The sequence below is a fragment of the Scyliorhinus canicula genome, chromosome 29 (assembly GCF_902713615.1).
Source record: "Scyliorhinus canicula chromosome 29, sScyCan1.1, whole genome shotgun sequence".
NCBI classification, from domain to species: domain Eukaryota; kingdom Metazoa; phylum Chordata; class Chondrichthyes; order Carcharhiniformes; family Scyliorhinidae; genus Scyliorhinus; species Scyliorhinus canicula.
The window spans coordinates 13278899-13300455 of record NC_052174.1 but is presented as its reverse complement, the minus strand read 5'-3'; the positions used below and the strand labels follow the sequence as shown (position 1 = coordinate 13300455).

The 21557-nt window shown below is 48.6% G+C and overlaps 2 protein-coding genes across 2 annotated transcripts in view; one reads left to right on the top strand and one right to left on the bottom strand.

The window, feature by feature from the left end:
* The window catches only part of hsd20b2 (hydroxysteroid (20-beta) dehydrogenase 2), a 39923-nt gene extending 38228 nt beyond the window's left edge, over nucleotides 1-1695 (bottom strand). Inside the window, exon 1 of the mRNA XM_038786793.1 lies at nucleotides 1578-1695. The gene's annotated coding sequence lies outside the window, so the exon portion shown is untranslated. The remainder of the gene's footprint in view (nucleotides 1-1577) is intronic.
* Nucleotides 1457-20556, top strand: LOC119958346 (eukaryotic translation initiation factor 4E type 2-like). Its single transcript, XM_038786795.1, has 7 exons — nucleotides 1457-1647; nucleotides 7003-7117; nucleotides 14678-14812; nucleotides 16938-17042; nucleotides 17132-17284; nucleotides 18943-19079; nucleotides 19799-20556. Exons 1-7 carry the CDS (start codon nucleotides 1628-1630, stop codon nucleotides 19836-19838), a joined length of 705 nt encoding a protein of 234 aa, XP_038642723.1. The 5' UTR covers nucleotides 1457-1627; the 3' UTR covers nucleotides 19839-20556.
* Nucleotides 20557-21557: the final 1001 nt, after the last annotated feature.

Sequence of the window (21557 nt, the reverse complement as noted above, 5' to 3'; positions counted from 1 at the left end):
CGAAAAGAAATCAGTGTGGAAGGAATGCAATATATTTTTTATCTTAACAGACCGAACGATTAAATATGAGGGGAACCATGGAGTGAGCAGACAAACTGAATGTGGAAGATTTAACGAATTTTAAAATGTTACAGAATTAAACATTTCCCTCATTGGCGCTGTGAAGCAACAGTGCTAACCACTATGCTACAGTGCCACCCCCACTACACTGACGCTTATACATTTTTTTTAAAACGTTTTTCGCCCTGTCACCCCTGGTTTATTGTTCCATTCCATGGGGGCGGGTTCAGCTCAATTGGCCAGGCAGCTGGTTCGTGATGCAGAGCGAGGCCAGCAGCGCGGGTTCAATTCCCGTACCAGCCGAGGTTATTCATGAAGGCCCCGCCTACTCAACCTTGCCCCTCGCCTGAGGTGTGGTGATCCTCAGGTTAAATCACCACCAGTCAGCTCTCCCCCCTCAAAGGGGAAAGCAGCCTGTGATCATCTGGGACTATGGCAACTTTACCTTTTTTACCTGTTGTTCCATTATAACTACTCGATCCTATGAGCGGCACGGTAGCAGCAGTTAGCACTGTTGCTTCACAGCGCCAGGGTCCCAGGTTCAATTCCCGGCTTGGGTCACTGTCTGGGTGGAGTTTGCACGTTCTCCCCGTGTTTGTGTGTTTCCTCCGGTTTCCTCCCACAATTCCCGAAAGACGTGCTGTTAGGTGAATTCTCCCTCTGTGACCCGAACAGGCGCCGGAATGTGGCGACTAGGGGATTTTCACAGTAACTTCACTGCAGTGTTAATGTAAGCCTACTTGTGACAATAATAAAGATTATTATTATGTCCTCCAGTTGACTTTTTTTAATAAACATTTTATTGAGGTATTTATGGTTTTACAACAACAAGATAAACAATGTACATGAATTTTATAAACATCGTGCAAAAGCCATCTTCCTCCCTTACAGGTCCCACCTTTATTAACCCTCTACTCTGAACTAAGCTAACCTCCCTTATCCTCCAGTTGACTTGTGCCATTCCCGTTGCAACATTGGTACCTTATCCTCTTCCTCTACTGTCTGTAAACTGTGGCAGTGTTTCTAAATCTGTTCCCATTTAAGGGTCCTGCCGCAAGATGGGTGAAAGGCGAGAGAGGATATCGGCCAACATACAAAAAGGGAACAGGAAGATTGACACTGGGAGTGCGGAGGCAAAAGACTTCAAGCCAAGGGTCCCATATGTGAATAATATATGTGGGCCCAGATTTGGCTGGGTTTTTGTTTTCCTGGCCACTTTTAAAACAAAATGGAGATTTGCACTGATGTTTTTCATTTGCCCTCGCGTGTGGTTAAAACTCTGCAGCTGGAAGCAGAATCCTGATTCTTTGTTCTGCACCCAGAAGAGTTGGCCAGTTTTGAAATCGACATCTGGGTCCCTCCCAGGTTTGTCCCCAAGGGCTCGCCGTGGCGCATGCGCAGCACAGGGCCGGCCTCCTCGCTCCGAGTCGGGCAGATTGTTTTTTGGTGGGGGGGGGGAAATAATCCAATTCTTTGAAAATAAAGACCGCCGCTGACCGCAGAACCCGGGATTTTACCGAATACTCCTTTCCGGCGCCCCTTCCATCCCGGGGAGCTCCTCGGAGAGATGAACAATAAATTCCAGGCGTAAGTCCACCACCGTTTATTTTTCCTCAGCCGTCTGGAGGCGGTTGGCGGCTCGAGCCGGGCGGGCGGCCGGAAGTCCCGCCTCCTGCCCCGCCGCCGATTGGTGGATGGGCACAAGGGCGGGCGGTCGGACCCATTGATTGGCCGCCCGCACGTCAATCAGAAGCAAGGTTGCTTGTCACCAGACTGCCGGCCAGGTTTGGTTGAGGCACAGCAGGTGGCCCTAAGTTGTCGTCATCTTAAAGAGTCCCTCATGGAGAGTCGCAGGGACTGGACACTTAACTCTCTCTGTCTCTGCTGAGTACATCTGGAATTTTCTGTTTTTATATCACATTTCCAGCATCTGCTTTTTGTTACATGTGGGGAAGGATGTGCTGGGTCTTGGAAAGGGTCCAGAGGAGGTTCACAAGAATGATCCCTGGAATGAAGAACTTGTCACATGAGGAACGGTTGAGGGCTCTGGGTCTGTACTCGGAGTTTAGAAGGATGAGGGGGGATCTTATTGAAACTTACAGCATACTGCGAGGCCCGATAGAGTGGATGTGGAGAAGATGATTCCACTTGTAGGAAAAACTAGAAGCAGAGGATTCACCATCTCAGACTTAAAGGACGATCCTTTAAAACCAAGATGAGGAGGAATTTCTTCAGCCAGAGGGTGCTGAATCTGTGGAACTTTTTGCCGCAGAAGGCTGTGGAGGCAAAATCACTGAGTGTCTTTAAGACAGAGATAGATAGGCTCTTGATTAATATGGGGAGAAGGCAGGAGAATGAGGATGAGAAGAATATCAGTCATGATTGAATGGCGGAGCAGACTTGATGGGCTGAGTGGCCAATTCTGCTCCTACGGTTTATGGTGTTCTGGGATATATATATTTCATAATCGTAGACTCCCTACAGAGCAGAAGGAGGCTGTTCGGCCCATCGAGTCCGTACCGACGCTTTGAATGAGCATTCTGCCCACGCCCAATCCCCGTAACCCCATAATCTAACCTGTATATCCCTGGACACTAAAAGGGAAATTGATCACGGCCAGTCCGCCTAACCCGCGTAACTTTTGGACTCTGGGAGGAAACCAGAGCTCCCAGAGGAAACCCACGCAGACACTGGGAGAACGTGCAGACTCCACACAGTTTCCCTCCAAGTCACTCACCACCCCGACTTGGAAATATATCGGCTAGCACTGTGGCTTCACAGCGCCAGGGTCCCATTTTTGATTCCCCGCTGTGTCACTGTCTGTGCGGAGTCTGCACGTTCTCCCCGTGTCTGTGGGTTTCCTCCGGGTGCTCCGGTTTCTTACCACAGTCCACAGACATGCAGCTGGATAGATTGGTCATGATAAATTGCCCTTAGTGACCAAAAAGGTTAGGAGGGGTTATTGGATAACGTGGATAGGGTGGAAGTGAGGGCTTAAGTGGGTCGGTGCAGACTCGATGGGCTGAATGGCCTCCTTCTGCACTGTGTTCTATGAAAGGCACCATAATAATCATGGACAATTTTAATCTAAATTGGGCAAATCAGATTGGCAAAGGTAGCTTGGAAAATGAGTTCATAAAGCGTATTTGGACAGTTCCTCTGAGCAGTATGTTCTCGACGTTTCTGATAGTTGACTACTCAAACCGGGTGACACATACTTTTTCTAAAAGAGAGAGAAGGAGAGAGTGCAGCTTTTCAGCCTCTTTCCTCTGCTGAAAACTTTTTAGACATTCCCTGTGTCACTTGCAATCTCTCTGCAGTGACTGCAGCTTGACCTATTATACTTTTCCCATGGTGTATTCACGTGTGGCTTTGGGCGGGTCTCTCTGTGGCAGCCATTGTGTCAATAGCCAGCAGTTTGAAATTTAATATCTCGACCCTCGACGGTGATAAGTTCCAATGGGTTTGAGGTGTGATAATTTTCCACCTTCACCTTAGAAGGTGGCCCTACATTGTCAAGTAGTTTGTTCTGACTCATTTCAAACTGCAGAATCTCCAATCAGTTGAAAAATTGTGTTTTCAAAATTAAAGGGGATGTATGAATCACAAAGTTAGTATGCAAGTACAGCAGCTGGTCAGGAAGGCAGACCACAGAATCATAGAATTTACATTGCCGAAGGAGGCCATTCGGCCCATCGAGTCTACACCGGCCCTTGGAACGAGCACCCTACCAAAGCCCACACCTCCACCCTATCCCTGTAACCCACCTAACCTTTTTTTTGGACGCTAAGGGCAATTTAACATAGCCAATCCACCTAACCTGCACATCTTTGGACTGTAGGAGGAAACCGGAGCACCCGGAGGAAACCCACGCAGACACGGGGAGAATGTGCAGACTCTGCACAGACAGTGACCCAAGCTGGGAATTGAACCTGGGACCCTGGAGCTATGAAGCAACTGTGCTAACCACTGTGCTACCGTGCTGCCCCGTGGAGTATTGGCATTTATAGGAAGGGGAATTGAATACGGCAGTGGCAACGTTTAACTGCAGCTATCCAGGGTCTTGACGAGACCTTATCAAGAGAACTGTGTATTGGTGGTTTTATTTGAAAAGTTAAATCCATCACATTAGAAGCAGATCAGAGAAGGTTCACTCAACCCATTCCTGGCATAAAGGAAGGTTTAACAGGTTGGTCTTTACACACTAGAGTTTAGAAGAATTAGAGGTGTTCTCATTGAGGGGATTCAATAGGGTGCATACCTGGAGGATGGTTCCACTTGTGGGAGAGAGTAGAATGAGGGGACACAGTTTGAGAATAAACGGTCTCCCTTTTAAGGCAGAGATGACGTGATTTGTATTTTCTCAGAGGCTTGTTAGTCTGTGGAATTATCTTCCCCAGAGAACAGTGGAGGCTACGGCTCATTGAATATAATCAAAAGCTGAGTTAGAGAGATTTGTGATGCACTTGAGCCAAGGGGATCGACAAGTAAGTGGAGTTGAGACCACATCCAGATCAGTCATGATCTTATCAAATGGTGGAGCAGGCTTGAAGGGCAGAATGGCCTCCTCCTCCTAAGTCCGATGGTCGTAAGTGACTATAGCTATAGGGGCGGCACGGTAGCACAGTGGTTAGCTTCACAGAGTCCCGGGTTCGATTCCTGGCTTGGATCACTGTTTGTATGGAATCTGCACGTTCTCCCCGTGCCTGCGGGGGTTTCCTCCGGGTGCTCCGGTTTCCTCCCACAAGTTCAGAAGGACGTGCTCTTTAGGTGAATTGGACATTCTGAATTCTCCCTCTGTGTACCCGAACAGGCGCCGGCTTGTGACGACTAGGGGCTTTTCGCAGTAACTTCATTGCAGTGTTAATGGAAGCCTACTTGTGACAATAATAAAGATTATTATTATAGTTTTGTTTGTCACGATAATTGGCGTTTTGTCACACCCGACCATAATCCTGCACCTCGTGTGCTTTAGATATGTTTCCTATTTTCTACTCCGAAAATACAATGGTGTTTGTTTCAACCATTCCCTGTGGCAAAACATTCCACCATCCAGCAACTCTCGAAGAAATTTCTACCACCCCAGTCCTGACTTCAGTTTTGAATTGATCATCCCCTGTTCCATACTCTCCAACCTATTCTCCCGATCAGAAGTCATCATCATTTTAAAAGCCTCTACTAAATCTCCCAGCCTAGCTTGCTGTGGTGGATATAGTCCTTGTATCTTAGATCTTTCCTCATGACTATAGCTTCCTACCCCTGGTATTATCTGAGTGGACCTAACCTGTACATTCTCTGTGACTTTAATGTTCCTTCTATAATGGGGCATCAAAACTACATACAGTACTCTATAACTGGTCTAACAAAATGTTTTGTTCAAATTTATCATTAATTTTGTACTCTGTGCCCCTATTTATAAAGATCAGAATGTCTTTGGACATTTTTATGACTTCATGCAGCTCCACTCACGCTTTGAAGGAATGAGATATTTGAACCCCTACTGATTCTGTTAATCCACACCCTTCATTGTCTTTACCTTAAATGTGAGATCCAAGTATTTTACCAGCTTCATCTGCTTCTTCGGTATTTGGGTTCATAAATATCTCCAACTGTTGCCTATCTTGCCCAACTCCATCCTCATCTAAATAGCTAGTGCCAGCAGGCAATTTGCACCTCAGGCCTGGTGACACAGCCTGCTGTTAAATTATTGTTATCTGTCATGGTACAGACTTTCCAGCTCATGGATAATGGTTAGGAGCAGGTCCCTGGGTGGTTTGAATGTTTGTACAGTAGGGGAGAAGGTTGCAGGGATTCAGCTCAAGGTTCCCATGGCAGATCACCATCCGGGGATGCTACTAGAGAGCATACATTTACAGGCTGAGAGATCCCAGGTGGAAGCCAATGGCCATGGAACTGTATCGCACAATAAAACAATCAGATTAGTGCCTAAACATAACAGGCTGTTATCACAGCATCATTTGATCCTGTTAAAGAAGCAAATCCCCAATTGTTTCTGACTCTGGTGTGTATTTATTTCTGTTCTGACTTTCCTTGTGTGGGTCCACCTCAGTTTTATGTGTTCTGAATGTTTTGTGTGACTGCTAGGTTGTGGCGGCAATTTCATTTGTAACATCCTGCTACACTTGTCTCTGGCCATCCTCAGCTCTGTGCATCCTTTTCAGCCCGCTCCCTCACTTTGAACTCGAGCCTTCCCAATTCAGCTGCCTCCTTTCTTGCCAATCATCTTTGCTGCTTTTATCCCTCTCCTGTTTATCTGCCCCTCTCCTGAATACAGAAATGCTGACTGGGGTGCAGCTGACAGCCCTTTGGCATCTGCACCCACAAGACTATCAACAACTTGCAGTATAATGCAGATTTGCTCAGACTGTGTTTGGTGGCAAGAGATCCCAAGTAATCTTAGTGCCAGCACAGTTCAGCTGGCAGAGCTCTCTCCTCCGAGTCAAAAAGGTAGTGCGTTCAATCTCCATTCTAGGATCTGAGTTGAGACTCTAGTACTGAGGGAGCGCCATCTTTGAGAAGTGACGACATTCTGGAAAGACATCATGCTGAGGTCACAAATGATTGTTCAGGTGGCTATAGATGAATCTGGTGTCCTTGCCAACATTTGTCTCAATATGCACTTCCCAAATCAGATAGTGCAGTCATTTGTTGTGTGTGAGGCCATGCTGCAGGCAAATTTGTTGCTCCGTTTGCCAAGAAGCCAGTGACTCCACTTCGAAAGGCAATGCGTTGGGTGTGAACCACTTTCTGAGAACCCTGAGACAGTGATAAGGTGCCAATTAAACACAATTGTTTTCTTCAACCACAACAATTGTATTTAGATAACACTTCTAACAGCAAAAAAAACTCCAAAGTTCCATCACAGGAGTGTGATCGTAACAAGATGTGATACTGAGCCCTTTGTATGTTCTGTCTTTGTAGCCTGAAAGATGATGATAGTGGAGACCATGAACACAGTGAAGAGAGTGAGGCATTGAAAGAGAAAGATGTCGAAATATGTGACCAGGAAAAGACACAAAACACAGCTAAACGAAAGGTAATCATTGGCATTTCCTTAAACAGCCTATAGCCCGCATTGTTGCTCCAGTATTCAAAGGATACATTGGTATCATTGCTTATAGACTGGCAAAATTACCGGGCAGGATCTTTTGCAATGCCGCTGGCTGCTAGGTGTTGACTTCGAAACACTCAGGGCAGGTTATACCTGCAATTGTGAGGCTGGGAGCATATCGGAGAATCTGCTGGCCCCAATTCCTGAAGTTCATAGAATCCCTACAATGCAGAAGGAGACCGCTCGGCCCATCGAGTCTGCATCAACCCACCCAAGCCCTCACTTCCAACCTATCCCCGTAACCCAATAACCCCTCCTAACCTTTTTGGTCACCAAGGGCAACTTAACATGGCCAATCCACCTAACCTGCACGTCTTTGGACTGGGGGAGAAAATCGGAGCACCCGGAGGACCCACGCAGACACGGGGAGAACGTGCAAACTCCGCACAGACAGTCACCCAGCGGGGAATCGAACCTGGGACCCTGGCACTGTGACGCCACAATGATATCCACTTGTACTACCATGCTGCCCACAAAAAAAAACACTTCATCCAGGGGTGGGATAACACTTCGTCGCTGGGTGGGATTGAACCACTAACTTTTCGGTTAACAGCCGAACGCGCTAACCGATTGCGCGTTAGATGGATGAAAACCAGTGGAGTGTGGTAACCCTGCGCGTGGGCAACAATCAGCAAAATGTCTGGTGGGCCGCACTCAGAACCCAGATGGGCCCCCGGGCCGCAGTTTCCCACCACTGGATTAGATAATTGATCTGAATCCTAACACCCATTCTGGTTCCATATCCCTCAGCACCCTTGGCTGGCAAAATCTATTGATCTCAGATTTGAAAATAACTTGAGCTAACATCCATTTTTCATGGGAGAGAGTTACACACTTCTACCACCAATTGTGTAAAGAAGTGTTTCACAATTGCTCCCCTAAATGGCTCAGCTCTGATATACCGTTGTCCTGGACTCCTCACCAGTGGGAAATATTTCTCTCCAGCTTCTCAATTCATTTTAAAATTGTAAAAACCTCAAATAAATCACCGCATTAACTTTCTGTATTCTGGGGATTGTAAGTTTAGTTTATGTAAACTCTCCTCAGTATAAACCTTAGAGCTCTGGGAATTCCTGTACTGCTGGGGGGGGGGGGGGGGGGGGGGGGGGGGGGGGGTGAAACGCTTGGAGGCCTCCTGCAGACTTGACCTTTCTTTATGGAGCTTTAAAGGAGGATGAGAACTTTAATATCTGAGGAACAGAGAGCCAGTGCAGCTTAGCGACGTGATGACGGTGCGATTTAGTGCAGATGAGAAAGAAAGGCGTGCATTTTTACAGTGCTTTTAACAACTTCATCACATCCCAAAACACTTTATAGCCAATACCTTTTGAGTGTAGTACCTGTTATAATGCAGAAGATGTGGCACCCAATTTATTGAAGGCAAGTTCCAGGACAGCAATCTGGTCATCAGAAATTAGTTTTTTGGCGATGGTGTTTGAGGGAGAGGTATTGGCTCGGGGCTTCATGGTGGCACAGCGGTTAGCACTGCTGCCTCACAACACCAATGACCCGGGATCAATCCCGGCCTCGGATGACTATCTGTGTGGAATTTGCACTTTCTCCCCATGTCTGCGTGGGTTTCTTCCACAGTGCAAAGTTGTGCAGGTTGGGTAGATTGGCCACGCTAAAATGCCCCTTCGTGTCCAAAGGTTGGGTGCGGTTACGGGAATGGGACGGGGGAGTGGGCCTAGGTAGGTCTGTGTAGACTCGATCGACCGATTGGCCTTCTCCTGCACTGTAGGGATTCTATGAAACAAGGGAGAACTGTCCTGCTCTTCACAAACTGCTACGTGCTTTTGTGTCCATCCAGCTAATAGGGGCCTCATCTGAAAAATGCTCGCAGGCTTATCTGTTTTGACTGAATTGAACATTTTGGAGACTTTATGTGGAAAGACACTGGAGAATTCAAAACCTTGTGGTGATTTGATATATCAAGATAATTATGTCATGGTAAATGGGTTCCATATCATCGACCCCCTCATTCTCCTCTTATTTTGTTTCAAATTCAGTACAGTTTGTGACTAGGTTAATCATTCACTTGAATTTATTTAAATCAACCAACAGCTGGTTCACCTACAAATCTGTGCCAAAGTTCTAACAAAATAGATCGGTCTGTACAAATCGGGAACATTGACATTTACAAAAGATATTGGCCTTGAAAATCTTTGACCATTTGGCATACTGCCACTGTCGTCACACGGTGGTGGGAGGGGGTTTAAATGTTAGATGTTGAGCTGAGAGAGAGGTCTCTCTGAACGTTAGATTTCCCATGACCCAGACCTTCATTATATCCCAGCATGTGGCTAGATGCTGCAGATATGTCATGGGAGACCTGGAATCCTAGCAGTAGATGTAGAATATGATCAGGCCCCTGCAGAACTAAAAACTGTTTTTTTTTATAAAGGATACCCATACAAAAGGGAATACCCACATTTTGCTTGCAGTCTCCAACACCCACTCCCTTACTCTTCCCCCCCCAAAACACCACCACTTGCCCCAGCTGGGCCACCTCTACTGAGCAGTCCAGAGCTGCTGCAATAGCAGATAGACCATAAGTCATAGAACATTACAGTGCAGTACAGGCCCTTCGGCCCACGATGTTGCACCGTCCTGTGAAACCCTTCTAAAGTCCCTCTACACTATTCCCTTATCGTCCATATGCGTATCCAATGACCATTTGAATGCGTTTAGTGTTGGCGAGTCCACTACTGTTGCAGGCAGGGCATTCCACGCCCTTACTACTCTCTGAGTAAAGAACCTACCTCTGACATCTGTCCTATATCTATCTCCCCTCAATTTAAAGCTATGTCCCCTCGTGCTGGACATCACCATCCGAGGAAAAAGGCTCTCGATGTCCACCCTATCTAATCCTCTGATCATCTTGTATGCCTCAATTAAGTCCCCTCTTAACCTTCTTCTCTCTAACAAAAACAGCCTCAAGTCCTTCAGCCTTTCCTCATATGATCTTCCCTCCATACCAGGCAACATTCTTGTAAATCTCCTCTGTACCCTTTCCAATGCTTCCACATCCTTCCTATAATGTGCCGACCAGAACTGCACACAATACTCCAAATGCGGCCGCACCAGAGTTTCGTACAACTGCAACATGACCTCATGGCTCCGAAACTCAATTCCTCAACCAATAAAAGCTAACACACCGTACGCCTTCTTAACAACCCTCTCAACCTGGGTGGCAACTTTCAGGGATCTATGGACATGGACACCGAGATCTCTCTGCTCGTCCACACTACCAAGAATCTTACCATTAGCCCAGTACTCTGCCTTTCTGTTATTCCGTGCAGAATTAGGCCACTCGGCCCATCGAGTCTGCTCCGCCATTCAATCATGGCTGATATTTTTCCATCCCTATTCTCCTGCCTTCTCCCCATAACCCCTGATCCCCTTATTAATCAAGAACCAATCTATCTCTATCTCAAAGAATTGAATTCAGTGAATTGGCCTCCACAGCCTTCTGCGGCAAAGAGTTCCACAGATTCACCACCCTCTGGCTGAAGAAATTCCTCCTCATCTCTGTTTTAAAGGATCGTCCCTTTAGTCTGAGGCTGCGCCCTCTGATTCTAGTTTTTCCTACAAGTGGAACCATCCTCTCCATGTCCACTCTATCCAGGCCTCGCAGTATCCTGTAGGTTTCAATAAGGTCCCCTCACATCCTTCTAAACTCCAACGAGTACAGACCCAGAGTCCTCAACCGTTTCTCATATGACAAGTTCTTCATTCCAGGGATCATTCTTGTGAACCTCCTCTGGACCCTTTCCAAAGCCAGCACATCCTTCCTTAGATACGGGGCCCAAAACTTGGGTCCCTTCCTTAGATATAGGGCCCAGGTGCACACTTGGTGTCATGTGTGTTTCCCATTTTTGAGCATTCTGCTCTCTGGAGTTCAGTAGGTTATGGGTTCAGGCGCCACTGCAGAGAGTTGAGGACATGAGCTAACAGTGCGAGTGCAGTCCTGAGAGAATGCTGCACTGCCTGAGGTACCATTGTTCAGGTGAGATTCACGTCTCCCCTCACAGATGGATGTAAAAGGTCCAATGTTGTTGTTATGGGAGCTTTCTATGCACAAATTGGCTGGCAAACACATTTTCTACATTATGAAATGAAAATGGCTTATTGTCACGAGTAGGCTTCAATGAAGTTACTGTGAAAAGCCACTAGTCGCCACATTCCTGCGCCTGTTCGGGGAGGCTGGTACGGGAATTGAACCGTGCTGCTGGCCTGCCTTGGTCTGCTTTAAAAGCCAGCGATTTAGCCCAGTGTGCTAAACCAGCCCCTAACAGTGACTACACTTGAAAATGTAAACCCAGGCAGCTTGACTCTGAGGAATGAACCAGTGAATGGCTCTCAATTATTTTGTTTAGCTGAAACAGGCACAATCTGTGTATGTCCTATCTGTCTGCAAAGAACAGGACCCTGTGCATTAATATATGTGGCTTCCAGTACATGTAAATCCACGGCTTGCACTATGATGTATTTGCGTGTACTGGAAGCCACATATATTAATACACAGGGCACTGTTCTTTGCAGACAGAAAGAAAGTGTATGTAGATTGATTCAGCTACGCAAAATTAGTGAGAGCCATTCATCAGTTGATTCCACGGGCAATGCCTTGACCAGTCAGAGTCAAGCTGCCTGATTTAAATTTTCAAACAGCAGTTAGCTGTCAGTCAGTTACCATCAACTGGTGCATTCTCCATGGTCAGAGTCCACTTGCCAACCAATCAGCTCTCTTGTCTCATTCAGTATAGAGTTGTTGCTTCCCTGACGTTCGTATTCTGGTGACTAGACGGAAAGCCCTGACAAAATGTCTTTTTCAGCAGTGTTCATGTCCTGTGCTACCAAGAACAATTTATCACAGTGGTGTGCAGCCTGCAGCCCACGAGATGCTTTGATGACTATTGCCCATGTGCAGAGTTGCCACATTCCACTGGTTTCCAGTAACTTTTTTCCTACTGGTTTAACTGAAGGGATTGGCAAATAAAGCAAAGGCAAGTGAATGAGGTGCGTGCTGATTGCTCACAACACTGACAGTGAGGGCCGTGCGCTGCCTCTGCACCCAATTAAGTGCAACTATTGATTTTGTTTTTACCACTTGAAGTTGATGATAGTTCTATTAATAAATGAATGATTAAGCATTTCTATAATGTTATGAAACAGTTGGCGTGTATTCAATATTGTTCAAAGGTCACCATCAGCGAATGTGCCTGGTTTCAATCTCTGGTTCTGCTCATCTTGTAATCCTGGTGCACATTTTATATTTGCTTTTTATTGGAATACTGGAGAATCCTGATTGACGTTTTGCAAAAGAGGTTCGATGCATGAGAGGCCTTCGAGCCCCGGGGTTGGTTTGGCCCGCCCCACTGCTGCTTCCCTCGTCCCTCTGCTGCCCCTCTACCCCCGCTGCTCTCCTCTCTCCCCGCTGCTGCTCCTCTCCCCACGCTGCTGCTCCTCTCCTCCCGCTGCTGCTCCTCTCTCCCCGCTGCTGCTCCTCTCCTCCCGTTGCTGCTCCTCTCCCCCCGCTGCTGCTCCTCTTCCCCGCTGCTGCTCCTCTTCCCCGCTGCTGCTCCTCTCCCCCCGCTGCTGCTCCTCTCTCCCCGCTGCTGCTCCTCTCCTCCCGTTGCTGCTCCTCTCCCCCCGCTGCTGCTCCTCTCTCCCCGCTGCTGCTCCTCTCTCCCCGCTGCTGCTCCTCTCCCCCCGCTGCTGCTCCTCTCCCCCCGCTGCTGCTCCTTTCCCCCCACTGCATCTCCTCTCCTCCCGTTGCTGCTCCTCTCCCCCCGCTGCTGCTCCTCTCTCCCCGCTGCTGCTCCTCTCCCCCCACTGCATCTCCTCTCCTCCCGTTGCTGCTCCTCTCCCCCCGCTGCTGCTCCTCTCTCCCCGCTGCTGCTCCTCTCCCCCCGCTGCTGCTCCTCTCCCCCCGCTGCTGCTCCTTTCCCCCCGCTGCTGCCCCTCTCCCCCGCTACTGCCCCTCTCCCCCCACTGCATCTCCTCTCCCCCCGCTGCTGCTCCTCTCCCCCCGCTGCTGCTCCTCTCCCCCCGCTGCTGCTCCTCTCCCCCCGCTGCTGCTCCTCTCCCCCGCTGCTGCTCCTCTCCCCCCGCTGCTGCTCCTCTCCCCCCGCTGCTGCTCCTCTCCCCCGCTGCTGCTCCTCTCTCCCCGCTGCTGCTCCTCTCCCCCCGCTGCTGCTCCTCTCCCCCGCTGCTGCTCCTCTCCCCCCCCGCTGCTGCCCCTCTCCCCCCGCTACTGCCCCTCTCCCCCCACTGCTGCTCCTCTCCCCCCGCTGCTGCTCCTCACCCCCCGCTGCTGCTCCTCTCCCCCCGCTGCTGCTCCTCTCCCCCCGCTGCTGCTCCTCTCCCCCCGCTGCTGCTCCTCTCCCCCCGCTGCTGCTCCTCCCCCCGCTGCTGCTCCTCTCCCCCCGCTGCTGCTCCTCTCCCCCCCGCTGCTGCTCCTCTCCCCCCCGCTGCTGCTCCTCTCCCCCCGCTGCTGCTCCTCTCCCCCCGCTGCTGCTCCTCTCCCCCCCGCTGCTGCTCCTCTCCCGCCGCTGCTGCTCCTCTCCCCCCCGCTGCTGCTCCTCTCCCCCGCTGCTGCTCCTCTCCCCCCGCTGCTGCTCCTCTCCCCCCGCTGCTGCTCCTCTCCCCCCGCTGCTGCGCCTCTCCCCCCGCTGCTGCGCCTCTCCCCCCGCTGCTGCTCCTCTCCCCCCGCTGCTGCTCCTCTCCCCCCGCTGCTGCGCCTCTCCCCCGCTGCTGCGCCTCTCCCCCCGCTGCTGCGCCTCTCCCCCCGCTGCTGCGCCTCTCCCCCCCGCTGCTGCGCCTCTCCCCCCCGCTGCTGCGCCTCTCCCCCCCGCTGCTGCGCCTCTCCCCCCGCTGCTGCTCCCCTCACCCCGCTGCTGCTCCTCTCCCCCCACTGCTGCTCCTCTCTCCCAACCGCTGCTCCTCCGCCTGCTTGCGGGATGGGATTAGTTATGGCCCAAGAGGCGATGTGTTAGGTGCCTCAGGGTAAAGTCCATGCATTTGAAAGGGGTGCAAGTGTTTGTGTACATGGGAGCTCGCGCAGCAGACCAATGGATCTTAATATAAACCATCACCCTATGTGTACACTGACCCCAGCCTTCCATCGTTTCACTATCAATAGCTGTGCCTTAAAGTGTTTGCACCCAGAGCTCTGGAAATTTCCTTTCTATCATTCTTTCAGATGCGTCGTATGTTTCTCTTTGACTAATCGTTTGGTTAACTGCCCAGATATTTGCTTCTGTATCTCAAATCTTTAATTTGATAATGCTCCTGTAAAGCTCCTTGGGTATTTTATTCTTTATTTATTTATTTGAAAATATTTTTATCTGGTTTTTAACATTTTATACAGAAACCAATGCACACCTCAAGCCCCTTCAAAGTCAACGAGCAGGAGAACTGTGAAGAGGTGGAATAGATTTGCAAAGTGCTGTTGGTTAATTTTACTGATTGTGGTTTACGCAGGTAGTGTCACCTGGAGCTGGCGAGCACCCTCTGCAGTATAACTACACCTTCTGGTACTCCAGGCGGACACCAAGCAGACCAGCCAACACCCAGAGCTATGAACAGAACATTAAACAGATTGGAACAGTGGCATCAGTAAGTCAACTGCCCAAGTGATGGAAGGATGGATTTTTGACTTTACAAGTGCAGCATTGCAACAGCTAGTAATAGGGAGAGAACATCAACACAATCACCTCAAGTGAATTAACAAAAACCTATGCCAAATTTGATTATCTCGGGTTAATTTCCGGATTTGATTTTGATATTCATAGAGTCATAGAATTTACAGTGCAGAAGGAGGCCATTCGACCCATCGAGTCTGCACCGGCTCTTCGGAAAGAGCACCCTACCCAAGCCCACACCCCCTTCCCATCCCCATAACTCAGTAACCCCACCCAACACTAAGGGCAATTTTAGACACTAAGGGCAATTTAGCACGGCCAATCCACCCTAACCTGCACATCTTTGGACTGTGGGAGGAAACCGGAGCACCCGGAGGAAACCCACGCACACACGGGGAGAGCGTGCAGACTCCACACAGACAGTGACCCAAGCCGGGAATCGAACCTGGGACCCTGGAGCTGTGAAGCAAATTGTGCTAACCACTATGCTACCGTGCTGCCCAATAGAAAATAACAACTCATATTGAGTAAGATGTTTTTGAACTAAGAGAAATACTCATGGGATCACTCAATCAGCAACAACACATGGCAATATCTATAAGTGCAGATATTCCACTATATCCAACACAGGACACTAGCATAGTGATGTTGAATTGCCTGCTGAACCTCAGGGCCCAGACTTGTAAATAGGTTTCAAGCGCAGAAAGGATGGGAGAAAAGATCTTGGCCTTTTTAAAGACAAAACGGAAAAGCCATAGGGAAACATGAAACAGATAAGGCAAGGGAACAACTTGTTCCCGTTATTTTCATTCGCGAAAAAATATTTTTTCGCTCTCTACTGCTGCCAGAAATTATTTAGATTAATGTCCCATTTCAAAAAGATTTGCAGATTGTTAATCTTGTTCTTCCGCCTGCTTGGGAGATGGAATTGGTTGTGGCCCGAGAGACAACGGGTGGGGACCTAAGGGTAAAGTCCATGCATTTGAATGGGGTGCAAGTGTTTGTGTATATGGGAGCTCGTGCAGCAGACCAATGGATCTTAATATAAACCATCACCCTATGTGTACACTGACCCCAGCCTTCCATCACTTCCCCATCGAGACCTGTGCCTTAAAGTGTTTGCACCCAGAGCTCTGGAAATTTCCTCTCTGTCATTCTTTCAGATACGTCGTACGTTTCTCTTTGACGTTTCTCTTTGACTAATCTTTTGGTTAACTGCCCAGATATTTGCTTCTGTAGCTCAGGTCTTTAATTTGAAAATGCTCCTGCCAAGCACCTCGGGGTATTTTATTATTTTAACAGCACTGGTGGACAACATTAAGGGCAGCACGGTAGCATAGTGGTTAGCACCGTTGCTTCACAGCTCCAGGGTCCCAGGTTCGATTCCCGGCTTGGGTCACTGTCTGTGCGGAGTCTGCACGTTCCCCTCGTGTGTGCGTGGGTTTCCTCCGGGTGCTCCGGTTTCCTCCCACAGTCCAAAGATGTGCAGGTTAGGTGGATTGGCTGTGATAAATTGTCCTTAGTGTTCAAAAAAGTTGGGTGGGGTTACTGGGTTACGGAGAGGGTGGGGGTGTGACCTTGGGTAGAGTGCTCTTTCTAAGGGCCGGTGCAGACTTAATGGGCCGAATAGCCTCCTTCTGCACTGTAAATTCTATGAAATTATATGGGGCCGAAATAGTGTTGACAGAAAAGACTTGTTTCCCCTGGCTGAGAGGTCAGTTACCATCGGGAAGAGATTGAAGGTGATTGGTCGAAGGATTAGAGGGGACATTAGGAAAATCCTTTTCACTCAGAGAGTGGTGGGCGTCTGGAATTCACGGCCTGAGTTGGAGGTTGAGGCTGAAACACTCAACTCACTAACAGGATACCCGGATCGGCTGTAATCTGTGAGGCTACGGACAAGGTGCTGCAAAGTGGGATTAAAATGAGCGGCTAGTTTTATTTTCCTCTTTCTTTTTGGGCCGGCACAGATACGATGGGCTGAATAGCCTCGTTCTGCACGGTAACTTTTCTCTGGTTCGCTGTATAAATGAAATTGCTGTGTCGGTTTAGCTGTTCTTGGCTGTGTAAATGCAACTTACTGTTGTTTCCTCCTCCAGGTAGAACAGTTCTGGAGGTTCTACAGTCACTTGGTACGGCCGGGTGACTTGACAGGACATAGTGATTTCCATCTCTTCAAAGAGGGTATCAAACCCATGTGGGAGGTACGTGGGGAGGACACTGTACTAGTGAGAACCATTGGCTTTGCTTCATTGATTTCCAGCTAACCCTGATCTGATTTCTCTCACTGTAGGACGAGGCCAACAAGAATGGTGGTAAATGGATAATACGCTTGCGCAAAGGCCTGGCCTCCCGATTCTGGGAGAATATCATCCTCGCCATGTTGGGAGAGCAGTTTATGGTTGGAGAGGAGATCTGTGGTGTTGTGGTGTCGATTCGCTTTCAAGTATGTCCTTGGCGGGAGCTGGGAATAAAGCATCGGGGGGGGGGGGGGGGGGGGCGGGTAGCTATCACAGAATCCTATAGTGTAGGAGGAGGCCATTAGGTCCATCAGGTCTGCGCCAACCCTCTGAAAGAGCACCCTACCTAGGCCCACCTCCCCGGCCCTATCCCTGGAACCCCACCCAATCTTTGGCCAATCCACCTAACCTGCACATCTTTGGACTGTGGGAGGAAAACAGCACCCGGAGGAAACCCACGCACACACGGCGAGAACGTGCAGACTCCGCACAGACAGTGACCCGAGGTCCCTGCGCTATGAGGCAGCAGTGCTAACCACTGTACCACCCCTCAGATGTCATCATTTGAGAAGCTTGTCAATCTGCACCAAAAATACATACATTTCTGACTAAATGGCTTAGTACCATAGCTGGCAGTTTGCAAAAGACATTTTACATGGGTCTTAGCCACTATCTGCAACATATTTGTCATGAAACCTAAAAATATATATTGGATAAAGACAAGAATCAAGCTCAAGAATTTGCTTTCCTGTGATAGGTTTGTACAGCGCTGGAGGAAGCCAATCAGCTCATATTGCTGGGTCTTTGAAAGAATTACCTAACTCTATTTCTCTATAAATCCTTTGTCTTTCTAACAGCCATTAACTTGCCCCGCTATCTTCAAAGTTTTGTGTATAGCACACCCTGGGTCTCTCTGTCCCAGCAATCACTTAAAAGGCCTCATTTGATACAAAATCCCAAGGGGCTTCAGAGAGAGCAGGGGAATGGATACCGAGGTCATAGCAGGAGAGATTCAAAGGAGTGGCCAAAAACCTTTCAGGAAAGAAAGAAAGACTTTTGGTGCACTGTTGCAAGATGAGAGAATGTGGAGGGGATGATAGGAAAGTGGATGGGAGTTCCGGTCAGTAGGACCAATGGTGGGATGAAGGCGAAGGAATGCACAAATAGCCATAGCCGAAACAGCAGGGAGTGCTGGGAAGTATAGAAACCAACACCACCGTACAGATAAACTGGGCGTAACCAACACCACCGTACAGATATACTGGGCATTACCAACACCACCATACAGATAAAATGGTCATTACCACTGTGCCGTCCTTGGGACCTTGCGCAAATTGTCTATCTCCCTTCCTCCACTGCAGCAGCGATTAAACTTCAAACGGCACTTAATTGGCCATAAAGCAGCACGGTAGCATTGTGGATAGCATAATCGCTTCACAGCTCCAGGGTCCCAGGTTTGATTCCGGCTTGGGTCACTGTCTGTGCGGAGTCTGCACATCCTCCCCATGTGTGCGTGGGTTTCCGCCGGGTGCTCCGGTTTCCTCCCACAGTCCAAAGATGTGCAGGTTAGGGTGGATTGGCCGTGATAAATTGCCCTTAGTGTTCAAAATTGCCCTTAGTGTTGAGTGGGGTTACTGGGTAATGGGGATAGGGTGGAGGTGTTGACCTTGGGTAGGGTGCTCTTTCCAAGAGCCGGAGCAGACTCGATGGGCTGAATGGCCTCCTTCTGCACTGTAAATTCTATGTAATCTAAAGCACTTTGGAACATCCTACAGCTGTGAAAGGCAGTTTTTGTAGTTTGTGGGACCTGTTTCAAAAATTATCTGCTGTGTGAAAGATTCTCCTTTCTAATTTCCGCTTGCAGGAAGATATCATTTCAGTGTGGAACAAAACCGCCAGCGATCAAGCAACTACCGCTCGGATACGTGACACTTTGCGCCGGGTGTTGAACCTACCGCCCAGCACCATTATGGAGTACAAGACACATACAGACAGTATCAAGTAAGATTGGCTCACCGTGAATTCTTACTGAGATTTAAATGATGGGTCACTGGTCAAAAGCTCCCCGCAGCTGTGAGTAAAGTTAATGTACAAGAAGCAGAGCCTGGCTGCTTAGAAAGGTCCCAGGTACCATTCCCAGTCTGTGATGGGTTCGACCTCTCTCATCCAGAATGTTTCAGTGAAAGGGAACATCATCCAGAGTTTTCATTTAAAATTCCTCCCTCTTCCCCCCTCCCCCCCCAGCCCAGGACATCAAATGGACTTGAAGCAATGTTTTAACATAGTCACCTCATTAACAAGGGATTATAGCGAACCTAATTTGCTCGCCTGAAATGGACATGTAATGGATTACGGTTCAGTCTGTTTTAGATTATTGTTAACCCGGTTCAGAACCCATGTTACTAAGGTTACTGCTTGTCACCAGCATCACCTATCTGTAATGTGCTAATGTCTCCCAGTTCTCACCTGCCGCTTGGTAGGATTTTCGCCTCGTGCTCCGCAGGCTGGAGCTTTGTGAACAATGCCTAGTGAGTAATTGTTCCCAGTATTCTGTGGCCGCCTGCTTCTCGCTGGCCCGTTCTGCACGAGCCACCACTGCGTGGATGCTTTCTGAGCAATTACTCCAGCCACCACACTTTAAAGTAATTGACATCACGATTGATCACTGTATGAATCCATTTATTGTCTGTGTTGAACTACTGGTTCCTCTATCATTTCAGGGACAATTCGAGCTTTCGGAACACGAAGATTGCTGTGTAATGTGTAAATCCTCGGAGCGCAGCGCCTCAGTGTGGCAAGACATCCGAACTGCAGCAGCGGAGTGTCAAAAGGCAGAGAAACGACAGATTGGTGTTAGACACCAGTCACTTTGAATTTATTTATTGCCCATCGGGCAATTACAAGTCCAAATGAAAGCCATTTTATTTCTGTGGAGGTTTTTTTTCCCTCTGTTGAGGGTGGCGGTTTATTGTGGAACCTTTCACGGTTCCCTGTCAACCATATTAAAGTGGGCAGCTGAATCTTGAGAGTGGTTCTTTGTACAGGACCTAGCCTATCATTATCCATTCTGCTCTGCCCCACTGGTAGGCCTTGACCTCACTACAAGATCTGAATAGATTTGCCATCTCAATCCTTCAATTGCTGGGCAAAAACATCCTTCGTGCTAGAATTTTCTGTTTCTGTGACGGAATGGGGACTAAAATAAACATATTCTTTTAGAAACAATTTTTCTAAAGTGCTTGAAATGGCACTATGTAGATATTGTGAAAAAGCTTAACATGTTAGTATGAAACTCCTTAGCCCTGGAGAGCTGCTGACCCATCTAAAATATATAAGTAATAATTTCATCGAAAATGGTGCACAAAAGGAATTGCATATTACCAAGTTAAGCTTTTATTTTCTTAAATAATTTCAACGCCACTGTTCCCCCATAAATAACAATTATTGTATTGTCACAATAAAAGAAAGTAACATTTTTGTCAGACTGTGTTATTTCTAACGGTGTTTGTCTCGGGCACTAGTCTTCAGTAGCTTTGGATGAGAGCGCCATCCTAGTCTTGCTCTCGGCCACTCTCTGGAGCATTCCTCTCCATGCCACAGAGCACTGGGAGCCGAGCCTGAGCTCTCGCTTTCAAAGTTTCCATCTTGCACAATTGCCAAGTGGAGGCCAGCTTGTTCTTTGTAACATCCCCCTGCTGCCTTTAGCTGGAAGGTGACTGGGAGGGCGGTAGAGGTGGGTTGCCTCACATCCTGTAGAAAGTACCTGAATGAGCACTTGGCACATCACAACATTCAAGACTATGGACCACGCGCTGGCCAATGGGACTAGGTAGGCAGGTCAGGTGCCGGAGCAGGCTCAAAGGGCCTCTTCGGAACTGTATTACTCTGTGACGGCAAGGAAAAGGTTGTTATCGGGAAAGGAACAGCATTGAATCTTGGCTCTGCCGACATGTGAATGGAATGCCAAAGGCGCTACAGAGCAGCAAACGTGCTGAGAGCCATGTGAAAGTCACAAGTGACACCTGGGCCACACTATGATGATGTATGTTCTCCAGAGGTAAGGGTGCCCATGTACCTGACTGTTTATGGTTCAGTAAACCATAGAGTTAGGCACATCCTCCATCCTTGGGCCCCCTCCAGTTCATTATTTGCTCCTTTTCTTTGACCTGGGGATGGACAGTGCCAGCAAGACAGGCATTTCCTACCGATCCATTGTCCTGAGAAAGTGGTAGTGAACTTTCACATTGAACTGCTGTCAACTTGCTCGGATATTGTTCCAAGCTTTGTGACTTGACACCAAACTTGGGAGATGATGATGTTCCCATGACTTTGCTGGTCTTGTCCTTTTAGGCCAGCAGTGGGCATCCTAGGCTGGTGAGTGGGGAGCTTGAGTGACCGTCCTTCATCTCAGTGGGCAGCAAGATTGGAATCGGGGCTTGTTCACTAACCGTAACCCCATGAATAAGATTAAATACATTT